The sequence below is a fragment of the Dromiciops gliroides genome, chromosome 2, assembly GCF_019393635.1.
Source record: "Dromiciops gliroides isolate mDroGli1 chromosome 2, mDroGli1.pri, whole genome shotgun sequence".
Taxonomy (NCBI): Eukaryota; Metazoa; Chordata; class Mammalia; order Microbiotheria; family Microbiotheriidae; genus Dromiciops; species Dromiciops gliroides.
In genome coordinates this window covers 209489907-209512777 of record NC_057862.1, presented here as the reverse complement: position 1 = coordinate 209512777, position 22871 = coordinate 209489907, and the positions used below count along the sequence as shown (strand labels likewise).

The 22871-nt window shown below is 38.8% G+C and overlaps 1 protein-coding gene across 4 annotated transcripts in view; it reads right to left on the bottom strand.

Annotated features, from left to right (window-relative positions):
* STXBP6 (syntaxin binding protein 6) overlaps positions 1 to 22871 on the bottom strand; it is a 363777-nt gene that overhangs the window by 236606 nt on the left and 104300 nt on the right. For all 4 annotated transcript variants that reach the window (XM_043987865.1, XM_043987867.1, XM_043987869.1 and 1 more), the window contains exon 2: positions 9528 to 9716. In XM_043987865.1, coding sequence (XP_043843800.1) covers positions 9528 to 9681 — 154 coding nt within the window. In that variant the 5' untranslated portion in view covers positions 9682 to 9716. The remainder of the gene's footprint in view (positions 1 to 9527; positions 9717 to 22871) is intronic.

The window sequence follows — 22871 nt, the reverse complement described above, 5'->3', positions numbered from 1 at the left end:
GTATCTTTCATGTGAACTTGAGTCTCTACCAGTTGTGTTCTGCTCACCTCCTACTGCTGGGTGCCAGTGACTAGTACCCCAATTCCATTAACCACTTAAAAATCACTTAGTTTTTAGAAAGGGATATCTACTTCAAAGACATAGCCCCTCCCCCCCCAAGTAAATTTTCTCCCAACATCTCAGGGGCACATTGTCCCCTATTCCAACTTTAGGATTACTAGGCTCAGACTTAGTTCAGCTTCTAAAAAGCATTGGTCTCAACAGGTTCACCTCCAAATTCAGCATCCTTGCCAGATGAGTCCTTTTCTCAGCCACTGCTGGGTTGAACTGCAAATATTACCCTCAAAGGCCACTTGTTGCTCCTCATGGCAATGATGATGGACTGGTTGCAAAATCCAATATGAACTTGGACTCCTACTTGGAGTGTCCTACTTGGACACTCCAGGAGGCTTACTCTCCTGAGTTTTCAAAACTTACAAGGTTAGAGGCTCCAGATTAACCTCCTTCATGAAAGAAAGAAAGAACCAATGGCAAGGCTAAGGACTCATTTTCTTGGGGCCACCTGTCAACCTCAGAGGGGAGGAGATCCAAGGCCTCTCCCCGTATAGCACCATCTCTCACTCACCAGATAGATGCCTTTGAGTGAAGGAGTCAAACAAACAGAGAACCAGAAAACAATCAATAGCCTGAGGCAGACTAAGGAGCCTTCTAAAGGCACTTTAATTTGGCAATTATTTCTGCCACTACAGTCAAACAAAGAGGCTACCATTCAGCACATGGTTAGTAAAATGTAAAAAGTTACACAGTGGTTATCCTACTCCACAATCCCTCCAAAGGATTTCCATTACATGTCATCATTACTCTCTTGAAAGGAGGCGTGTTAGTTTTGGCCACATGAAGAGAAACTACAAGAGTGAAATGTGCAGTCCCTGTTACAAAAATCAAGAAATTCCATTACATTTTATTGAACGAGTGTTAAACAAAAAGGAGAAAATAGAATATCAAAAATATGTAAATGACAGGCAGGTAATGCCTAATACTGCTCAGATGCCTACTATGTAGATAGAGAGGCTGACGCAACAGTAACAATTAAAGAGCCTTGCACATAAGAATTGTTGAGGTCCAAACAATATTTGTCTTGGTAATCTCATTGGCTCACAAGGGTTCAATACTCACCACTTTAAATATCTAAATATCTACCTCTAATGTTTGTCCTGAATCCTGCATGTCCAAGTGCCTGTTAGATGGCTCTCCATGGATGTTCTCTAAGCATAACAAGGTCAATATGTCTCAAAATGAAATTTATTAACTTCCCATCATTAAACTTTCCCTTTCCTCCAAACCTCTCTGTTGAGAATAGCACCAACCTTCTAATCACCCAGGTTTCACAAGCTTAGCTTAATCCTTAACTCTCTCTCATTTCTTTCCCAAATGCAATCAACTATAAAGTCTTATGGATCTCCCTCCATATTTATCCATCTACACCTGTGCCCTTCTGACCACTTACATAGCCACCACCCTGGTTCATCACTTCTTGATGCTACCTCTTGAATGCTACTCATTGAAATCTCCCTGTTACCAGTCTCTCCATTCTCCAATTAATCCTCCACAAAGCTGCCCCAAAAGATAACAAACAATAACAAATCCCAACCTTCTATAGCAGAAAATCTGACCATAGAGTTCTCCTGATCAAAAATCTTATGGGACTCCTTACTTCTAGTACAATAAAATACAAATTCCCCAGCTAAGTACTGAAAATCCTTTACAACATGACTGTATTTCCAAACATTTCACATCATGTTTTAGATAAGCCATTTAACTTTTCTGGGCTTTAGTTTCCTCATGTATAAAACGAGGAGACTTTACCCAATAACATGGAAAGTACCTTCCTACTCCAAATAGATGGTTCTGTGTTCCCTTCTTTCATTCTATGTTCCAGACAACTGGCCTACTAAGCTGCTGCCCCAAATCAACATTCTTTCCCCAGCCTAGATACCTTTGAACAAGTTATCACCTATACCTGAAATGCATTACCTTTTCCCCTCTGCAACTTAAAATCTTTAGCTTCCTTCAAGGTTCAGTTCAAAAGGTGTCCTACTTTCTGATTACCCACCTTTCCTAATACCTCCGATTTATGCTTCTCTCTCCCTCCTCAGATTGTCCTCACTTTAAATGCTTTATCCCCACCTTTAGACCTCTCTGACAGCAGGGACCATAACTCAATCCTGAATATAACAGATGCTTAATAAATCTTTGTTGAATTGAATTCAAAATAGACTGGTGAAATAATTTATTAGGTACCACTTAACAATCTGTCTAGCATCCCTTACTTCTCATCCACTGGTAGATAGATAGATAGATAGATAGATAGATAGATAGATAGATAGATAGATAGATAGATAGATAGATAAAAATCTGAAAAGCAAAGGAGAAACATGGAGTTCTTACACAATCTTCTCCAATTTCCTGACCCTCCAAGCACAATCGGGATCTGAGAGTTAGTCCTAGAAGGGACTTGAGATCTTCTAGTTCAATGGAGTCAAATTCAAATAGAAACAGATCCCTTCCAGCTAGACAATGACTTAGAAAATCCCATATTTAACATTGCCTAAGGTGGCAACTAGGTGGCAACTAGGTGGCGGCAGTGGATAAAGCACTGGCCCTAGATTCAGGAGGACTTGAGTTCAAATCCAGCCTTAGATGCTTGACACCAGTTATGTGACTCTGGGCAAGTCACTTAACCCTTATTGCCCCACAAAACAAAAACAAAAACACACACTGCCTATGATTGTATTTTTATTTTATTTTCTTTAAAAACATTTTCCAATTACATTTCAATTTTCTCTATCTCCTTTGCTGGATTCCCTCCAGATCACACCTCTAACAATAGGTATCCCTCAAGGTTCTGTCCTGGACTTTCTCCTCTTCACTACACTACTTCTGTTGGTGATCTCATTAGCTCCCATGGATTTAATTACTCTCTTCTTTGCGGATGATTCTCAGTTCTACTTATCCTGCCCCTGCGTCTTTGATAACCTTCAGTCTTGCATCTCTAACTACCTTTGAGACATTTCCAAGTAGATTGTCTAGTAGACATCTGAAACTCATTATGACTGTCCAAAACAGAACTCATTATCCTTCACCCTAAACTCTCTCCCCTTCCCACCTTCCCTATTACTGTAGAGGGCAACACCATTCCCCCCAGTCCTTCAGGCTCTCAATCTAGGGGGTCATCCTGAAGTGCTCATTATCTCTCACTCCCCCATAACCCAAGCTTGCCTGTCAATCATACCTTCTTGACTTCTCTCAAATATCCCCCCTTCTTTCCTCTGACAATGGCACCACTCTAATGCGAGCCCTCATCAGCTCATGCTTTAATTATTGCAATAGTCTACTTATGGGTCTTCCTGCCTCAAGTTTCTCCCCAGATTCCTGGCTGTTCCATGAACATGATACTCCATATCTCCATTCTGGGCATTCTCTGTGGCTGTCTCCAATGCCTGGAATAATCTCCTTCCTCCTCTCCAACCATTGACCTCCCTGGATTCCTTCAAATCCCAACCCAAATCCCACCTTTGACAAGAAGCCTTCCATAACCCCTCTTAATCCCAGTGCTTTCTCTCTGTTAATTATTTTCTATCCATCCCATACATAGCTTGCTGTGTGTGTGTGTGTGTGTGTGTGTGTGTGTGTGTGTGTGTGTGTGTGTGTAGATACAGATATGGCTGTAGATGTAGATGTAGATATAGGTATAGAAATATAGATTTATATTTTGCATACTGTTTCCCAAATTAGATTGTCAGCTCCTTTTAGACAAGGATTGTCTTTTGCCTTTTCTGTTTTGCCAGTGCTTACTTAGCACAACACCTGGCATATAGTAAGTATTTTAATAACTGTTTATTGAATGAATTATGAATTGATTTTAATCTGGTTTGGACCAGTGCAGGTCCAGAGTGTAACACCTCTCAAAATAGTTCATTTTTTTCAGATGATGAAATTGAAGCCCAGAGATATTTACTGATTTGCCCAAAACACAAAGTAGTCACAGGATATAAACTCTATCTCTGAATTTATCATTCTTTTACAAACACACACACACTCACTGTTCCAGACCCCCTCCCCTTATCTTCAAAGACATTTCATGACTTCTCTAGGCAAAACTCATTTCAACATTTAATAAGCATCACGGTCATAACAGACTTCTCCATAGGATAGTAATTCTACTAGGTAAAGGGTCAAGAAACACAGACAATGAAGCACTGCTTAAATAAAAAATTCCAAAATAACACAATTATTTGAAGAAAAAGGGCAATACAAATGTTTGGAATATATAATGTGTATGTGATTTAATACTTCACCTAACTTTGTAGTCTCTCTGCACATGTAGCCAAAAAAAATTCAGATTGCTACCCTGAAGTCAATTAAAAAACAAAACAAAATTTCACTGAATTTGGAGAGGACCTAAATACTGATTATATTACTAAATACCTCTGTGACCTTGGACAAGTTATGAGGTCACCTGTAAAGTCTCTTCCAGCTCTAAATCCTATAATTTCCATGGGTTCAAAATAAATGATGATTCTCAATCAATCCCATCAGGTATGGGGTGGTCATCTTCACTATCACACCCACAATTGGCTAGAGGAAACTGAAGGGGAACAGTCTCATTTCAAACCAAACTTTGGTTTGGCAGCTGCTTCAGCAGTTCCAACCAGAGGAATTCTGTTTCAAACTTTTGGGGTGGGAAGGTGGACAGAGTTGAGGGAAATTTATATTTAAAGAGCAAAATGGGAAGGAGGGGAGAAACCCATACAACCAGAACAAAAGAACACAAAATTCTACCCAGTCCCTTAAATAAAGCTACGCTACTGCCATGTTCCATACTGGAATAGAAAGACAATCACAGTCAGTCAGAATGAGAAGAGAGAGAGGAGACTGAATTTGGCTTTGGCAAATATCATCAAGGATGAGACTGACATGTCTTCAGGCAGCAGGTGGGCTCCACAAACTGCTACCAGTTCCTTGGTTGAACTCAAAAGTGTGAAAATAATGCAAACTGTGAATGATGCTTCCTTATTCTTCCCTCTCAATTAAAAAATAAATCAGAATTGGAAAGACTTGGATGTCAATCTCACCCAGCTCCCCCTCCTCCCCTTCAGTTATGCTATCTGCCTAAATGTCAGATCTATTTCAACAATCTATCCTTACACAACTTAAAACAGTCAAGTGGCAAGAGTTGTTGAGAACAAAGGATTTTCCTTAATCAGAAGGCAATGGAAAAGCACAGCTCAGAGTTTCAAACTTGAAGCTTGAAGTTGATGAGTATTTGTAAAAGATCCCCAGCTCTCCTATAACCCAGCTTTTCCTCTTCCCAGGTCATTATCCTCTATTGCAAAGGAAATGGTTATGCTATCTCACAGAGATTAGGTTTTCAGAATCTCCCTATCGCTCCTGCACAGGACAAGACAGAAATAGGCAGGCAATAATGAACAGCCAAAAATCTAAGCAAAACTGTTCAGTTATATATACCTGGTGAAGAAACGTTAGCTTTTGGATCAAAAAGTCACCTTTCCTTTACCATTGCTTCCTGGGCAGGGGGTGGGGGGAGAACCCCAGCAAAGTAGGATATAAGCAAAATGACCAGACATGAGAATCTTTTTATGTCCAAGGGCCAGTCTTGGCAAAATATCACAGTCTCAGATTCAACTCAGCAATAAATCCAATTGGTTTTCAACTTAATGAAATGTTCTCATTTTCAACACAAAGAACCAGTAGATAAAAAAATTTTAAATACAAACATTTTCAAGGCCCTGTTCTCACTATGAATAAAGTCTTATGTTACTATTCCTAGAAAGGTACAGCATAGTCTATTTTTAAAATTTTTTTATTTGATTTCTTTTGTTTTTACATCACTAACATTTCACACTACATCTCTTCTATTCTTCCTCCCTAGAAAGCCATCCCATAAGGCGTAGAATTTTTAAAAAAAATTTAAAAGAGGAAATGAATAATATCAGCAAAACCAATCTATACATTGAAAAAAAAATCTGGATATATGGATCATTATACACCCATGTATCCCTCCACCTCTGTAGAGAAGTCTGAAGAGGGGAAGGGTGCAGTTGATTTCTCACATTTCTTCTTTGGGATCCTATTTGTTCTTTGTAATTTTGCAATATTTTTAAAGATAGATTTATGGTGGCTCTTCTTTCCATTTACATTATTATAGTAATTGTATACATTGCTTTACTGGATCTACTCACACGAATTTGCATCAGTTCATGTAGGTCTTTATATATATATATTTTAGTGAGGCTAAAATATTAGGGTTAAGTGACTTGCCCAGGGTCACACAGCTATTAAGTGATAAGTGTCTGAGGCCGGATTTGAACTCAGGTACTCCTGACTCCAGGGCCGGTGCTCTATCCACTGCGCCATCTGGCTGCCCCTTTGTGGGTCTTTTTATGCTTCTTTATATTCATATTCTTCATTTCTTACAGCACAGTAATATATCCCATTACATTGGTATATCACCATTTGTTTAGCCATTCCCTGATCAATTGGCATTCACTTTCTTTCCAGTTCTTTGCTAACACAGAAAGTGTTATGTTCAATGTAGTGGTGTATGTGGGACTCTTTTTATCAATGACTTCCTTAGGACATATGCCTAGTATCTTCTATCATTAAACCCCTACTTTTCTTTTGTGGAGGGGGGGAAGGTAGGGAGTCAGGACAGGTGAGAGGGTCAAGACCTATGATTTTATTGACAATATAGAAACTCCCAGTTCAAATCTGGACTCAGACACTTGACACTTACTAGCTGTGTGACCTAGGGCAAGTCACTTAACCCTCATTGCCCAACCAAAAAAAATTAGATAGATAGATAGATAGATAGATAGATAGATAGATAGATAGATAGATAGATAGATAGATAGATAGATAGAAACTACTCCCCCCCCCCCACTGATTCAGACCAGCAACTCCATACCTTATAGTCTTACAGAATTACCAGGGGCACCGAGAAACTAAGTGACTTGCTCATGACAACAAAAACCAAAGGCAAGACTCGAACCGAGATCTTCCCAGTTCCAAGGCCAGTTCTCCAGCCACTACGCCAAGCTGCTTCGACTGCTTATACCTTATTGGTACTTAAATATCCCTTAATCATACAATATTATATTAGCAGTCATATCTAATTCTTCAGGATATTCTGGTTCCCCATCTCTAAGATGGGGGATAGTACCCTACTAGCCTTAAATAAGAATGTCCTCATGCATGCTTTGAAACTGCAAAACACGATGTAAATAATAAGAGTATTATTACCTAGTATTTGAAAGGAGGGTTTATATGGTCTGAGATAAATCAGCAATCTCTCTCATTTTTATTTTCTAAAACAAAATCTTAAAAATCAATTTTACAAAACCCCACAGCCATAGCAGGGGGCTGTTTCTAAGGAAATGCAGTACAGTAAAAAGAACAGCTAATTTAGAATAAGATAACTTTATTTCAAATTATGACTCTGAAACTTACGGCCTGTTTGGCCTTGGGAAAGTGATAGAATCACAGACTCTGAAAACTGAGAGAAGCCTCACAAGTTATCTAGTCTAACTGATAACGAAGCACAGAGCTGCTCACTCTAGTCCTTTTGCTCCTTGGCATTGCTGTATATCCTTTATCTCTTGTTGGTTGTTGTTGTTGTTTTTGTTAGTTCAGTTGTGCCCAACTCTTCATGACCCAGTGGACCATACAGTCCATGGGGTTTTCTTGAGAAATATACTAGAGTTATTTGCCATGTCCTTCTTCAGTAGATTAAGGCATACATAGATTAAGTGACTTGCCCAGGGTCACATAGCTAGTAAGTGTCTCAAACAGGATTTGAACCTGGGCCTTACTGACTCTATCCACTGTGTTACCTGGCTGCATATCCTTTACTATCCTTCTATTACCAAAATTAAACACTTTGTTAGTCTACAGTTTGGGGCTTTAGTTTTCTCATATGTAAAGTAAGCAGGATGAAATTTGATGCTAAGTTTGCAATGACCTCTAAATTCTATATTCTTTTTCATGGTAGGAAAAATATGTGCTATGTAAGTTGGGCTATTTCACCTGCTTTAAGATCTAACTGGCTCAGGGGGCAGCTAGGTGGCACAGTGGATAGAGCACTGGCCCTGGATTCAGGAGTACCTGAGTTCAAATCTGGCCTTAGACACTTAACACTTACTAGCTGTGTGACCCTGGGCAAGTCACTTAACCCCAATTGCCTCTCCAAAAAAAAAAAAAAAGATCTAACTGGCTCAGAGGACTAAGGTTTGAGCCATTGATGTAGCTTCCTAGTACCTAAATTCAAAGAGTCAGCAGCTCCTCCCTCAAGACTTCTGACTGGCAGGTCACACAGGAGGAAGTGCTTGCCCACCTGAATCAATACTGGAGCATTGCTGATTATTCTTTCGCAGCTATGGCTAAGAAATTCTCTTTATATTACCTTAGATATTTGACCTGTGCCTTATTTGGTTCCAATCTCAAACCTAAACTACCAGACTAGCCTGAGTTAAGCCAAGCTTAATATCGCCGTTTCAGATTAAAATATAACCATACTTGTACAATCATGTTTCCTTCTAGGAAAAATCACAACCTCACCAAGATATATTCTAATTAATTTTTCATGTCTAACATATTGACCAAAAGGAAAAAAAAACAAACACAGAGAAAGGTTCAAAAGAGAAAAGGGAAAGAAATTCATACAGAATAACAAAAAGAATTGGGAAAAGGTTATTTTTTTAAAGGTATGACCAAATTCATCTCCTACCCTGTCCAAGGCAACAGTCTCGACAAACATGGTGCTACCACGTGCCCAAGGGATCAGATTGGAAATTCCTATAATCCTATGGGAAGTCTCATTCTAATTTTTCAGAAAAATCTGAGTTATGAGTCCTGTAGCAATGCTTCACAGTCCCAATAAGAAAAAGAAAACAGTGCTCAAAGAGAACTTAATAAAGGAGCTGTATCTGCCTGACAAGTCACCTGCTGTCAGACAAAGCAACAAGCAGGGAACTGGGAGCCTTGTCGACATTCTCATACTCCAAAGGTGCCAGGATTCATCTTGTGACATTACCCATCACTGCTTATCTACAAAAGTTATACAAATGAAAGTTGATTCATCTCATGCTACCAGCAATGAACAATCCATCCAGATAACCAAACATAATTACAAGCTAAGTTGGGGGGGGGGGTGAACAAAACAAAAACAAAGGCTAGTAAACTCTCTTATCAGCAGTACTGAACAAAAAATAAATGCTACATGTATGCATTAATCCCCAGAGTCCCCTAAAAAGCCTTAGCCACATTTCCTAAGTAAAATCTCACCACCTCTTCTCATTGCCACCGTAGAAGTGAGGCCAAACAAAGGTATTGAGCAAGAAATTGGGGAGACAAAGGACAGAGTAGACAATTAGACTCTACGTAATTGAGAACTGGTCCTTTTTAAAGTATAAAGGTCTTTCAATTAGTATCATTTTTTTTCTCCTTACCTGACAGGCAGATGTAGGTTAGATATTCGCCTTGACCCCCAGTTGCTAGGAAAGGAATCTTTTTCTTTGTCCTCCGCTTGACTTGGACAGCTCCCAGCATCCGCTCATCAAGGGGTGCAAAAATCTCTTTGCTGATTGCAGATTTGGCACTCATTGTAGATCAAAGATTTAGGATACCCAGTAATTTCTCTAAAGCAAAAACCACAAGGAAGATTGGAGTTAATGTTACTAGAAGAATACTATAAGATACTATAGAATACACTATGTAGTGTTGTTGCTCAGTTGTGTCTGACTCTTTATGATCCCTTTTGGGGTTTTCTTCCCCCCCCCCCACGGGGCAATGAGGGTTAAGTGACTTTCCCAGGGTCACACAGCTAGTAGGTGTCAAGTGTCTGAGGCTGGATTTGAACTCAGGTACTCCTGAATCTAGGGCCGGTATTGCTCCCGGGGTTTTCTTAACAAAGATACTGTAGAGCTTTGTCATTTCCATCTCTAGCTCATTTTACAGATGAGGAAACTGAGACAAACAGGGTTTAAGTGACTTGCCCAGGGTCACACGACTAGTGTCTCAGACTGGATTTGAACTCAGGAAGATGAGACTTCCTGATTCCAAGCCCAGCACTCTATCCACTATGCCATCTAGCTGCCCAGTACTATATTCATACCAGGAACTATAGTTCTATATAGTTGTTGTTATGTTGTTTGTACCTTCATTCTCAAAGAGGACCATGACATCAGGTGATAGCAATGAATTGGATTTAAGTGAAGAAGGGCTGTGCAAGGTCACCAACCTCACTCTCTCCTCCAGAGTCATCTGAGTCCAGTGGCAAGATATCAGGACAATTGGAGATGGCCCTGTATGTTTAAGACAGTTAGGGTCGGGGGCAGCTAGGTGGTGCAGTGGATAAAGCACTGGCCCTGGATTCAGGAAGACCTGAGTTCAAATCTGGCCTCAGACACTTGACACTCACTCACTGTGTGACCCTGGGCAAGTCACTTCACCCTCACTGCCCCACAAAAAAAAGAAAAAGAAAGAGAGAGAAACAGAGAGAGACAGGGAGAGAGAAAGAGAGAAACAGGGAAAGAGAAAGAGAGAGACAGGGAGAGAGAGAGGGAGAGAGAGAGAGAGAGAGAGAGAGAGAGAGAGAGAGAGAGAGAGAGAGAGAAAGAAAGAAAGAAAGAAAGAAAGAAAGAAAGAAAGAAAGAAAGAAAGAAAGAAAGAAAGAAAGAAAGAAAGAAAGAAAGAAAGAAAGAAAGAAAGAAAGGCAATTAGGGTGAAGTGATTTGCCCAGGGTCACACAGTGATTAAGTGTCTGAAGTGAGATTTGAACTCAGGTCCTCCCAACTTCAAGACCAGTAGTCTATATCCACTTCACCACCTAGCTGCCCCAGTTCTATATAGTACCAAGACTATGGTAATACTATAAGAATATGTGAAATAGGGAGCAAGTTGATTTTCTTATGAAATAAGTTTTAATTCCCAGGTTAACCATTACTTATAACTCACTGTGTCTTCATTAAAAACACAAGGTGCTCAACTTAATTATGACTACAAAAAATTAAGTATATCTGCCCTAATGCCTTTCTTGGGAATAATTACTCCAAAGTGCCCTGTGGTTTGTCAGTATATCCCCTCTGATCACTCCTAAATCTAAGCACCATAGAATCATAGATCTACAACTTAAAAAGACTTTGGAAGACAGCTAGTCCAACATCTTCATTTTGCAGAAAAGTGAAGTCCAAAGATGCTAACTCAAGGTCACATAGGCAGTAAGTGGTAGAGCCAATATTCATTGGCAGGGCCAATGACAAGTGCAGTGCTCTTCAAGCTGGCTAAAGTCTTTCCTCTCCCTTACCTTACATGGAACAAGGTTCTATAGGCCCCAGCTGCAAGCCTGTTCCATTGCCCAAGCATCCTTAAAGTCACAGAGTTCCTTACAAATCCTCTACAATCCCTTTCACTGCAGTTTAAGTCTAACTCTCTGTTCTACCTAAAATGAAGAGTTGCCACTTTCCAACGTGCTAAGTCTTTCCCTTAGCTATAACTGTTTCCCAGCAGCTATAACTGCTTCTCTGAAACAAGATTCTAGTCAAATAAAATTAATCATTACTATTATATTGTCAAAGTTAAAAGATACATCCCTCTTTTCTATTAACAACTGGTAAATAACTAGCATTTAGAGAGACCTCTAATGTTTGCAAAGTACTTTACATATGCTATTGGTCTTGATAACAATTCTGGGGAAAAGGTGCTATTATTATCCCCATTTTGCAGATAAGAAAACTGAGTCTAAGAGAAATTAAAGTGACTTGTTTGCCCAAAATCACACAACTAGGAAAAAAAATTGGGATAGGATTTGAACTCAAGGCTTCCTGATTCCAAGACCAACACCTCTCTCCCACTGCATTACCTTATTGCCACTTGAAAAATTCACAATTTTAGGAATATATTTTATAAAGGAATTTATTTAGATTCCTGGAGAAGAGTCAGTGTATCCTAGATTCAAAGTCATAGGACCTAGTTTCAAAACCCAACTATGCCACTGTTTGTGTTACACTGTAAGTCATCATATCCAATCTGGATGTGTTCATGTGTCTATGAAATGAGAAAATTAGACAAGACAATCTATGAACTCTCTTCTATCTCTAAATCTATAAGCCTCTGCTCTTAGGTGACTCTTGTATCAAAACAAAATGTATCAAGAAATTTTTTAAAAATAAGTATTCCATGCCTTTTCAAAATTTCTTAGAAGACTGTCTCTCCAAATAAAGACTTTCTTGCTTTTCTATGTGTATCTCCAGCACTTAACATAGTGTTTTGTATATATTAAGTGCTTAATAAATGTTTTTTTCTTGTAAAAAAATTATTAGAAGACATAGTATTTCACCTTTCCCTCATCACACTACATTTTATTGTATTTCCCTGTAGATGTAAATTTATAAAATTAGACTACTTTAAGTCTGGTAGATTGTGTACCAGATAGATTGCCAGGTCTGGGGTCAGGAAGATTCATCTTGCTGAGTTCAAATCTGGCCTCAGACACTTACTAGCTATATGAACCCTGAGCAAGTCACTTAACCCTTTTTACATTAACCCTATTTGTGCCTCGGTTCCTCATCTGAAAGATGAGCTGGAGAAGGAAATGGTAAACCACTCTAGAATCTCTGCTTTAAAAACCCACATCAGTAAACTGTTTGTGTGTGTGTATATATAAAATTTACATTATATTATTCATAATATGTAATATATAATTTATTTTATAGATAAAGATATGTTTTAAAGGTTTACAAAACACAATATAATGTCTCATTTTATTCTTATCACCATCCTGGGAGGTAGGTGTTATTATTATGCTCATTTTATAGATGACTTAGACAGAGGTTTAAACTTGCCTAGGTTCACAATGCTAGTAAATGTGTGAGGCAGGATTTGAACTCAGGTTTTCCTAACTCTGAAGTCAGCACTCTCATTGAGCCTTTTAAGTATCAAGCTCTCTAACCCACCATTCTATTTACTGTGGCCACTGATGAAAATAAAATAAACCATGTACAGGGTCAGATCCTATGGCAGAATTTCCTGAACACTGTATCAAATAAATCATAAGTAAAGTTGACCCTCCAAGAGTACAGCAGTCTAATATATATTCTGGAATAGCTTATTGGGCTTATTAAAAGACACTAAGCAAGAGAAAATCCATCGCAGAGATCTAAATGATGCAGAAGCAGTAGCAGTAAATCTCTCAGCCCCAGTTTCTTAGTTGGGAATTTTTGGTTTTTTAATGCAATGATAAAGGTGTGGGATAAAGAATGAGATCAGGAGCAGAGAACAGTTTCTAGAATGCTCTTCAAAGTTAAACCAATTCCTGTGTTTCTCTTCTGGTTGTTGAGTTGTATCCAACTCAATGTGACCCCATGGACATTTGTCCATGTTTTGTATTGTTTTGTTTTGCAATGATACTGGAGTGGTTTGCCATTTCCTTCTCCAGTGTTTCCTCATTTTACAAATGAGGAACTGAGGGGCGGCTAGATGGTGCAGTGGATAAAGCACCGGCCCTGGAGTCAGGAGTACCTGAGTTCAAATCCGGTCTCAGACACTTAACACTTACTAGCTGTGTGACCCCAGGCAAGTCACTTCACCCCAATTGCCTCACTAAAAAAAAAAAAATGAGGAACTGAGGCAAAAAGGGGTGAAGTGACTTGCCCAGGGTTACACAGCTGGTAAATGTCTGAGACTGGATTTGAACTCATATCTTCCTGGCTGCAAATCTGGTGCTCTATTCACTGCACCACCTAGCTGCTCCCTGAGTCAATTCTTTAACAAAGATCAAGTATATACCGTCATACAGAGCACTGTGCAGTGAAGGAGATGGATACTAGTGTGAAAAGATGTGTTCTCTGTCCTCAAGAAGTCTACAGTCTACCAGAGATAGTCATAGCACACATGCTAAGTGCCTTAGAGATAGAGGTCCACAACAAAATGCTGGGTGAATTACATTATGGACAACAAACCCTCAGGATAAAAAACAACAACAAAACAGAGCAATCTGATTAGATCAATTCACACTGCAATCTATGATTTCCTAGGTGGCACTAAATATTCTCTCCCAGAAGTCATTTAAGTACTTTTCTAAACAGAGATATTGTAACATAGCTGGAGCATTGTAAAGAATAATAATGATGACAATCAGCATTCTCATTTGCATCTCTCTAGCACCAAGGCACCTCACCAAATTTCCATGAACTCCAAGAAAGATAAAGACTGAGCTTACTCAGCATCAATCTGTCCTTTAAGCAATATAAAAATAATAATAATAATAAAGGAAGAAAGTGGAAAAGAACCTACCTAACCTAATTAAATAATCTCTGACTACAGCCATAACTTTTCCCTATACCCTGCCTTTCTATCCCAGGACATATTTTTGTGAAAACATTATCATAGAATTAGAAAACTTTACATGGTAAAATCTGCCCAACTAAAAGGGGATGGGGGACAAAGGATAAGCACTTTACACAAGAATCTGGAGATCCAAGTGTTCTTTTGAGAAATGGGCAGAAAGAGATCTTGGACTTTGATTATTGAATATCACAATACTGGGAAATAGGGAAGATATATTAAAATATAAAGTCTCTCAACAAACTTGGGAGAACATACACTGGAGGATACGCACAACAAGCCTCACCTGACAAGCCATACAACAATCTAAGTTAAACCAGATAACTGAAATCTTAAGAACTATGAACTCCAAGATAATTTACCAAACCTTGATTATTTCTCAACTAGGACTCCAAAGTCTTTCTTAACCAGTTCTACAAGATCCAACATTCCTCTACCTACCTATATATACCAATGGATGATCATCAGTTGATAGGTAATAGCTAGGAACCAACAGGTAGAAACAAGGGCAGAGGAAAGCCAAATGTGACCCCAGTATCCAGTACTGTGTTAGTTAATTCCAGAGTGTATCACTTACAATTGACCTAAAGAGAGTGAGTCTTTGCATGTTGTGCCTTTCTATCAGAGGGCATGGCTATTACACTGTTCTATCCAATTTATAAAGTATCAATTTTCACTATGTCTTCTAAGTGAAATCAGCAGGCTGTCTTTGTTAACCTGATGGCAGAATCTTGCTTGACAGAAACAGAATGACTATAATATAATTGCTCAAGGTTCAGGAATCACTCAAAATTGGAGCTTAACAATTTCCTAGCAGTCTCTCTACATTTTATAAAGATGCTATTAATCCCCTGGACAAGGAGGAGGCTTGATACCTACTACCATTTTTGTAGCTATAGGAACCAAGGTTAAAAGCTTCTGTGAAACTAATTGGCCACATGGGAAGAAGGATCTGTGATTCTGTTAGCGTGGGGAATTCCCCATACCATAGCAGATCATACCACATATATTTATTACTTGGGAGATCTAAGTCCTAGAACTGTCCTAAGGTACCTAGAACATAGTGTATATAAGGTACCTAGACTTCAGAGTGTGCGCACATTTGTGTATGAGTGAATATAAAGCCACATAAATTCTCCATGTGATGAGTATACTGCTAGGTACATGAAAACTCTTAAAACACAAAAAATGTAGCAGTGTTGCTTAGCTCAATAGCTAAGAACAGTCTTCAGCTGGTGGTACCTTTCAGATGCTACCAAAATCAATGTGAATTTTTGAGTTCCTTATTTAAAAGGCAAATGATATAATTGTGGACAAATCACCTTCCTTTTGGAAAGTTTACTAAAGCAAACTTTCTTTATTCCTAATGAGTTAAATTTCTTGTTAGAAGGTTAAGTTCCTTGAAAATAAGAATTGGTCAATTTACAGGATGAAGGAACAAGTGACAGAGACAATGAGATATAGGGGGCTATCCCACTCAGACCACATTTATCCCTGGCTATATATCAGTCAAGGAATACAACTGAGCCTGAAGCTGGAGGTTGTGAGAGCTACAGCTGCCTAGAAAGAAACAGCCCAGGGAATCCAAGCTGAAGAGTGCTTTGTGTTTTGAGATGCCCACAAGAAGAAAGTAAGGACTTCTTCCCTTCCCACCCTATCAGCCATTAAAAACAGTTCAAATGTTGTCTATTGAAGAAAGAAGACACAGGTGAGGGATCTGAAACATATAATTCAGAGAGATATTTTTATGGGGAAATTGATGTGGGTTTGGGATAGGGGTTCTTAGGAATTCCTCTTTAAAGAATTACACCCTCTTGCACACAAATCCAATTAGAATAAAACAATCATTTATTTAGGGTGCTAGGGAAAGGAAACCAAGAGAAAAATCCTTGGACTTCTCATGGGGAGAAGGCATGGCACAAAGGCATGGCTCTGAGACACCTATCTCCTTGAGCAGGAGACAGGGAAATCCTTTTATAGAGGCCCAATGGTGGTCAGATGAGGTGATCATCTGACTGTCGAAAGTTCCCTTATTGGGGGAGGACCATCCCCCACTGGTGGTGGCTGGGGGAGTTGGGTGAGGGGTGGCTGTGGATCTCTCAAGCCATCTCTCTCCTCCTCATGCCGCAAAGGCAGAAGTCACACCTAATCTTATCTCCCCAGGGGTGGGGGAGACTCAGTCCCAATCCCATGCCACTTATCTCTTTAGGTGTGTCTGTCCTTTGGTTTAGTTTCTCAAGGAGAAGGTTCTTTTGATTTACCCCACAAAACTTCTGGGGTACCCAGGGTCATTCAAATGAGGTACCCAGGCCCCTAACAGATATGGATACAGGTAAGCAGTCACTCCAGAATGAAGACAGCTTGGAAGAATGGGACCCCTGGCAGCAGAAAAGAAAGCTGTGAACTCAAAAGAGAGCCAGGTATGGTAGCGAAGAGTCAAACTACAGGCAGAAACAGACCTTGAAAAAAAAACACAGATCTTGAAAGTTCAGCAGAGCAAGATAAACCACAGAGTCACTGCACCCAAAAGGGAGGTCTGTGAGGACAACCCAGGAGAGAAAGGACCTCCACGCCCTGCAGTTCAGACTCAATGAAGAAACTAAAGAGAAAAGCAGATACCAAAGTAATAGACGAGATTTTTATTTTGTTTTGAGGGAGGGTTATTAGAGATGAGCAACTCAGCCTACTAGACTATAAATTTCATAAGAACAATCTTCTATCTCCTCTAGTGCCTAGAATAGTGTTCACTCATAGATGATACCCAATAATCAATTGTTCAGTTACATTACTACTCAAAAATTTACATTTTGTGTTTATGTATATTATGTGTACATGTGTATATATGTGCATATACATACATACACACAAACATATATACCTTTTTCCATAAACAATCATTGTTTCTGATTATATTCCCATCCCTCTCTAGAAGAGCCCTTATAATGAATGAAAAACAAATAAACAAAAACTTGTTAGGTTTTAGTCCTAGTTCTACCACTAATTACCTGTGTGATTCTGAATAAACTCTTTGCCTTTTGTGAGCCTCAATTTTCTCATTTTACGTTATCTATAAGGCCTAAAGATGATTTCAAGTTTTACAGTTGTAAGAGTCTGAGATTCCCAGACCAGTGTTACCAGGAAACACAGTGACCAGAAGTCACTGAAAGCAGCATGAGCTGACTTGGAAAGATAACCCTAGAAAAGAAAATGAGGCTGATGTGCTTGGACTTCTGGTTATTTCCCATGTGACAATGTGTCCCAGTAATGTTGATAGTGTTTGGGGAATTTTTTTTATCTCCCTTTATTCCTCCAGCATTTTTTGGTTAATATCAACAGAGACTGGGGCAGCTAGGTGGTGCAGTAGATAGAGCACCAGCCCTGGATTCAGGAGGACCTGAGTTCAAATCTGGCCTCAGACACTTGACACTTACTAGCTGTGTGACCCTGGGCAAGTCACTTAACCCCAATTGCCTCACCAAAAAAACCAAACAAACAAAAAACAAAGCAAAAACAACAACAACAACAACAAAATATATATATATATATATATATATATATATATATATATATATATATATATATATATATATATATATATATATATATATATATATATATATCTCAACAGAGACTGACCAAAACCTGTCTCATGGAATATAAAAGAGGAATAGGCTCCACTGTCCCTGACCCCCTGGCAACATGTAACTCCTCCTCGATCTATTTGTGAATCCTCTAAATGTAGTTTAATTTGTAACTTGACTTAGTTTACCTACAGAGTTTGTTCAATGAAGTTTGTTTCCTTAGGGGATGTATGAGATTATGACTCCATTTAACTAAGTTTGTTCCAAATTTTATGATATGAAAGGAGGCATAGAATTATGGATCTATCTTCTCTTTAACTTTTATGGCCTAAGAGGAACATACAAGATTGCAATAGGTAAATGAATTATTCCTCTGACACTCTGATGTAATTTTTCCTATAAGAAGCCTTGTCATAATCCTCATATTTGTTAAGGTCTTCTCTGAGGCCTGAACCTATGCCTATAATAATAAAAATCTAAGTTTTTACCTTCATAAAAACTGTGGTAAATATATATATATATCTATATATATATGTGTGTGTGTGTGTCTGTTTTTATGTGTATATGTACACACACACACACACACACACACACACGGCAGCACTTAGCCACCACATGAAGAGGAGATATTTCTCCCCTAACATTAGCCAGGATGAAGAAAATAGAACCAACTCCCATGGTATGAAAAAAGCATACTGAGTTGTGCTTCTGAGTGCTGGATCTGTCTTACTTTTCTATTTATCATGCTATTGCTGCTGGAAGAGATGAAGTTTCTTCTCAGTAATATTAACTTGTGTTAAATAAACTAATAAAAAGAGAGTGGGGGGTGGGGGGAGAGAGCCAGTGACTCACATTCTATTTCAATTATAAATGTAGATTATTTTAATCCCCTATCTTCCCTTTTGGTACACTCTGTACGAAGGCCTGTCCCCTTGTACATTTTAAGTCAAAGGACAAACACCTATGTTTACATTCATTTGTTGACAGTTTCATGTTACAAATGTTATCCCCATTTCTGTCCATCAACTTAAGATATATTAACTATAATAAAGTCCAGACAAATGAGACTCCCCTGGATCCTTTAAAAAGAAAGAAGTTGGAACAGGAAAACTTGAGTTAATTTGGAATATGACAGTGCCGGGGCTCATAACATAGGAAAAAAGCACTAAAAGTATATCCTCTGGTCATTCCCAGATATCTTATAAACTAGTCTTCCTGCTCCCACATATAGAATCCCAAGTGTCTCAGACAAAGCTATAGGCCTGAGGGAAGAGAAAGTAAGAATGTGACTATTGGACAGTCAAGCTTCATTAAAATGAACAAAGGCAGTAAAAGCCAAGCTTGTACAGGAGTTAAATTTGTTGGCATCCTATAGCCTTGATCAAGCACCCAAGGCACAGCAGACACCAACAGCTAATTAGTAACAAGTTAACAAAACCAAATCCGGGCCCTCAGGGAGCTTATTATTTAAAAAGGGCAGCATCCACAAGGATAAATCCATACAGCTATTCAACAGAGGGAAAAGCCACATTAAATTAACAAGAGGATAAATAAGCATTTAAATGTAACAGGAGAGATAGTAGTAAGTGATACATTCTTTGATGAAAGAGATGACTACTTGAGATGAGAAATCATTTCAAATTCAAATCTAAATGCAAAGGGGAGACCTGGGCAGCAATTCAATGATTTTCCTATTAAAAGGAGATTACAACAGAGAACAGCATCAATGCCAGAAGAACAGTATGCAAACTTATGAATCTATACTTAGATAAGAACTATACAGCAAAGAAATCTCTGTCAAGGGAAGTCTTGGACAAATAATCTTGACTTGGATTGGTTCTGTTTGGAGCAGGAATTTGATCTGAATTAAACAAATTTTAAAAAAACAAAACCCTGGAACAGTAAGCTTTACTTCTTTTCTTTCTCTCTTTCTTAATTTATTTATTTTTAGCTGTGCCATGAGTTGTAAGTTTTTTTTTAATGTACACACACACACACACACACACACACACTCAGAAACACACAAATATCCATCCTCCTGACAGAAAACTGATGGACTCAAGGCACATAATGAAACATATATATTTTTAGACATAACCAAAGAAAGAAATTGTGTTGCTTGAATATTATATGTATGTATGTGTGTGTGTATATGTATATGTATATAAAGTGGTTTTATTTTTCTTTTTCAATGGAGGAGGGCAGACTTGGTGGGAGAGAAAACAGATTTTTGTTTTGAAAAAAAAAATAAGGGGCAGCTAGGTGGCGCAGTGGATAAAGCTCTGGCCCTGGATTCAGGAGTACCTTAGTTCAAATCTGACCTCAGACACTTGACACTTACTAGCTGTGTGAACCTGGGCAAGTCACTTAACCCCCATTGCCATGCAAAAAAAAGGAAAGGAAAAAATAAGATAAAATTTAAATTTAAAAAAATATACGTAACACAATAATTCAAACCAGTATGTTTTCTAAAATTCCTGAACCAAACCACAGAATATGAAAGCTGCCAACTAGACATCACATTATCCAGCACTCTTATATTACATATGAGGAAACTGAGGTCTAAAGGTAAAATTACTTTCCTCAGCTTACACCATCAACAAGTATCAGAGCTAAAGTTAAAACCTGAGGCCTTCTAACTTCAAGTTAAGTGGTAGTTTTCTCCCCCACTTATACCACACTTCTTCCCTAACAAAACCAATTCAAAACATTCTCCAATTTTAACATAAACGAATTTATGTTTTTGGTTTGAGTTCCTAATATAATTTGGAGAACAATAACACTTTGGATGTTCTTCTGAAATGTATTCATAATTCTGCTATCATTGCTATATTATGAGTACTGAATCCTTCACATTCAAAACATTCCCTCTATGAAAGAAGAATCCTGACATGCTTCAATGCCCCTTTTAGGATAATAATTTGAAAGCTAAGAGACTCTCTTACGTCCCAGTTTTTGCAGTGGCAAATTCAATATAGTTTATAAGACTACTAATAAAGAATTTCAAACCAATTGGCAATTATATCTAGAAGGGTCAGTCTGATATTATGATTGTAGCAAGAGTGATTCTGAGAAAGGTCCCAACTACAAAATATCTTCCACACCTGTCTGATTTCCTGGAGTTCCACCATTAAAGATCCCTTTCTTTGAAGTTTAGGCCTTTTTGATCTTCCAGACTTACAGTAATAAGTATTTTGGTGTTTGAGACTAATTTACATCCCACTATAAATTTCCTTAAAAGAAATAATACCTTAATTAAGCCCATGAGTGCAGGCTAAAATAGAAACCAGAAAGTTAGATATGGAAAGTTCCTAAATCATGTCCTTAATTTTTGTCCAAGTTGAGGCCAGGGAGTACAAATCACTAATTTCCTCAGCTGAGGAAACTGAGGCATAGAAGTTTGTTAATCAAAGAGTGTGGTAGAGATGGGAGCTTGAGCACATAACAGAATAAAGGAAAAGGTTTGAGTGTCCCCCTCCCCTTTTTTAAAAGATATTACAGGAAGTAGGAAGGAATAGCCAAAAGAACAAAGAGGAAAGTATTAATTGGCTTAGAAGAAAGAAGAGGAGGAGGTCGGTGTCATAGTGGTTAGAGCATGGGCCCTGGAGTCAGGAGAACTTGAGTTCAAATCCAGTCTCAGACACTTACTAGCCATGTGACCCTGCGCAAGTCACTTAACCCCAACTGCCTCCAAAAAATGAAAGTCTTTTGTGGAAAGCATATGAAGGCGGCAAATAGGTGGCACAGTGGATAAAGCACAGACCCTGGATTCAGGAGGACCTGAGTTCAAACCTGACCTCAGACACTTGACACTGGCAAGCTGTGTGACCCTGGGCAAGTCAGTTAACCCTCATTGCCCTGGGGGAAAAAAAAAGGCACATGAAGGATAAGATTGGTAAAGTTTTTTTGTTTGTTTGTTTTGTTTTGTTTTAAACAATCATGCAATTTCAGACTTCAAAGAGACTAGAGGGGCCACCCAGTCCAATCCACAATTGAATAAGAATTTCTTCTACAACATATTGCACAAATGTTCAATCTAGTTGTTACTGAAAGATTTTACTGTCACTACTAACACTTTAAGTTGAAGTTACTTTAGTAAAATTAAAAGTTTTACTAAAAATGTTACTGAAACACTCAGAAACCAAGTTCTCTGTGACACAGGTATTCAGGTCCTGTTTCAGTAAGCAGTAACAGCAAGACCCTTCAGACCCTTCAACTCTGAACATCACAAGTGATGGTAGCCAAATGTCTGAGACCAGAGAGCTGGTGCGTGATTTTGCTGTGAAGTGGGAGGCAGAGAATAAAGGATGACGCAAGTAGAGAATTAAGTGGCTTGGACCCAGTAGGAAAGATACAATGTGAAAAATTCAGGGGGAGATAAAAGGATTGGATCATCTGATGCAGCCCCCTCGTTTTAGCAGTGAGACAAAAGTAGCACTGAGAGATTAAGTCAATAATTTGTTCAAGGTCACACACCTAGGCTCCAAGATGGGAGGTGACTTGACCATGTCCACAGTTAGGAGAGGAGCAACTAGAGGGTGCAGTGGATAGAGTACTGGGCCTGGAGTCAGGAAGACCTGAGTTCAAATGTTACCTCAGACACTTACTAGTTGTGTGACCCCAATCAAATCATTTAACCCCGTTAGTTTCAGTTCCCTCATCTGTAAAATGACCTGGAGAAGGAAATGGTAAACCACTCCAATATCTTTGCCAAGAAAACCCCAAATGGGGTCATAAAAAGTTGGACTAACAATAACAAAGTAGGGGGAGCTGGAGCTAGAACACAGTTCCCAGTGTACATCAAATTAATTGGCAGCCAAGGGCAGCTAGGTGGCGCAGTGGATAGAGCACCAGCCCTGGACTCAGGAG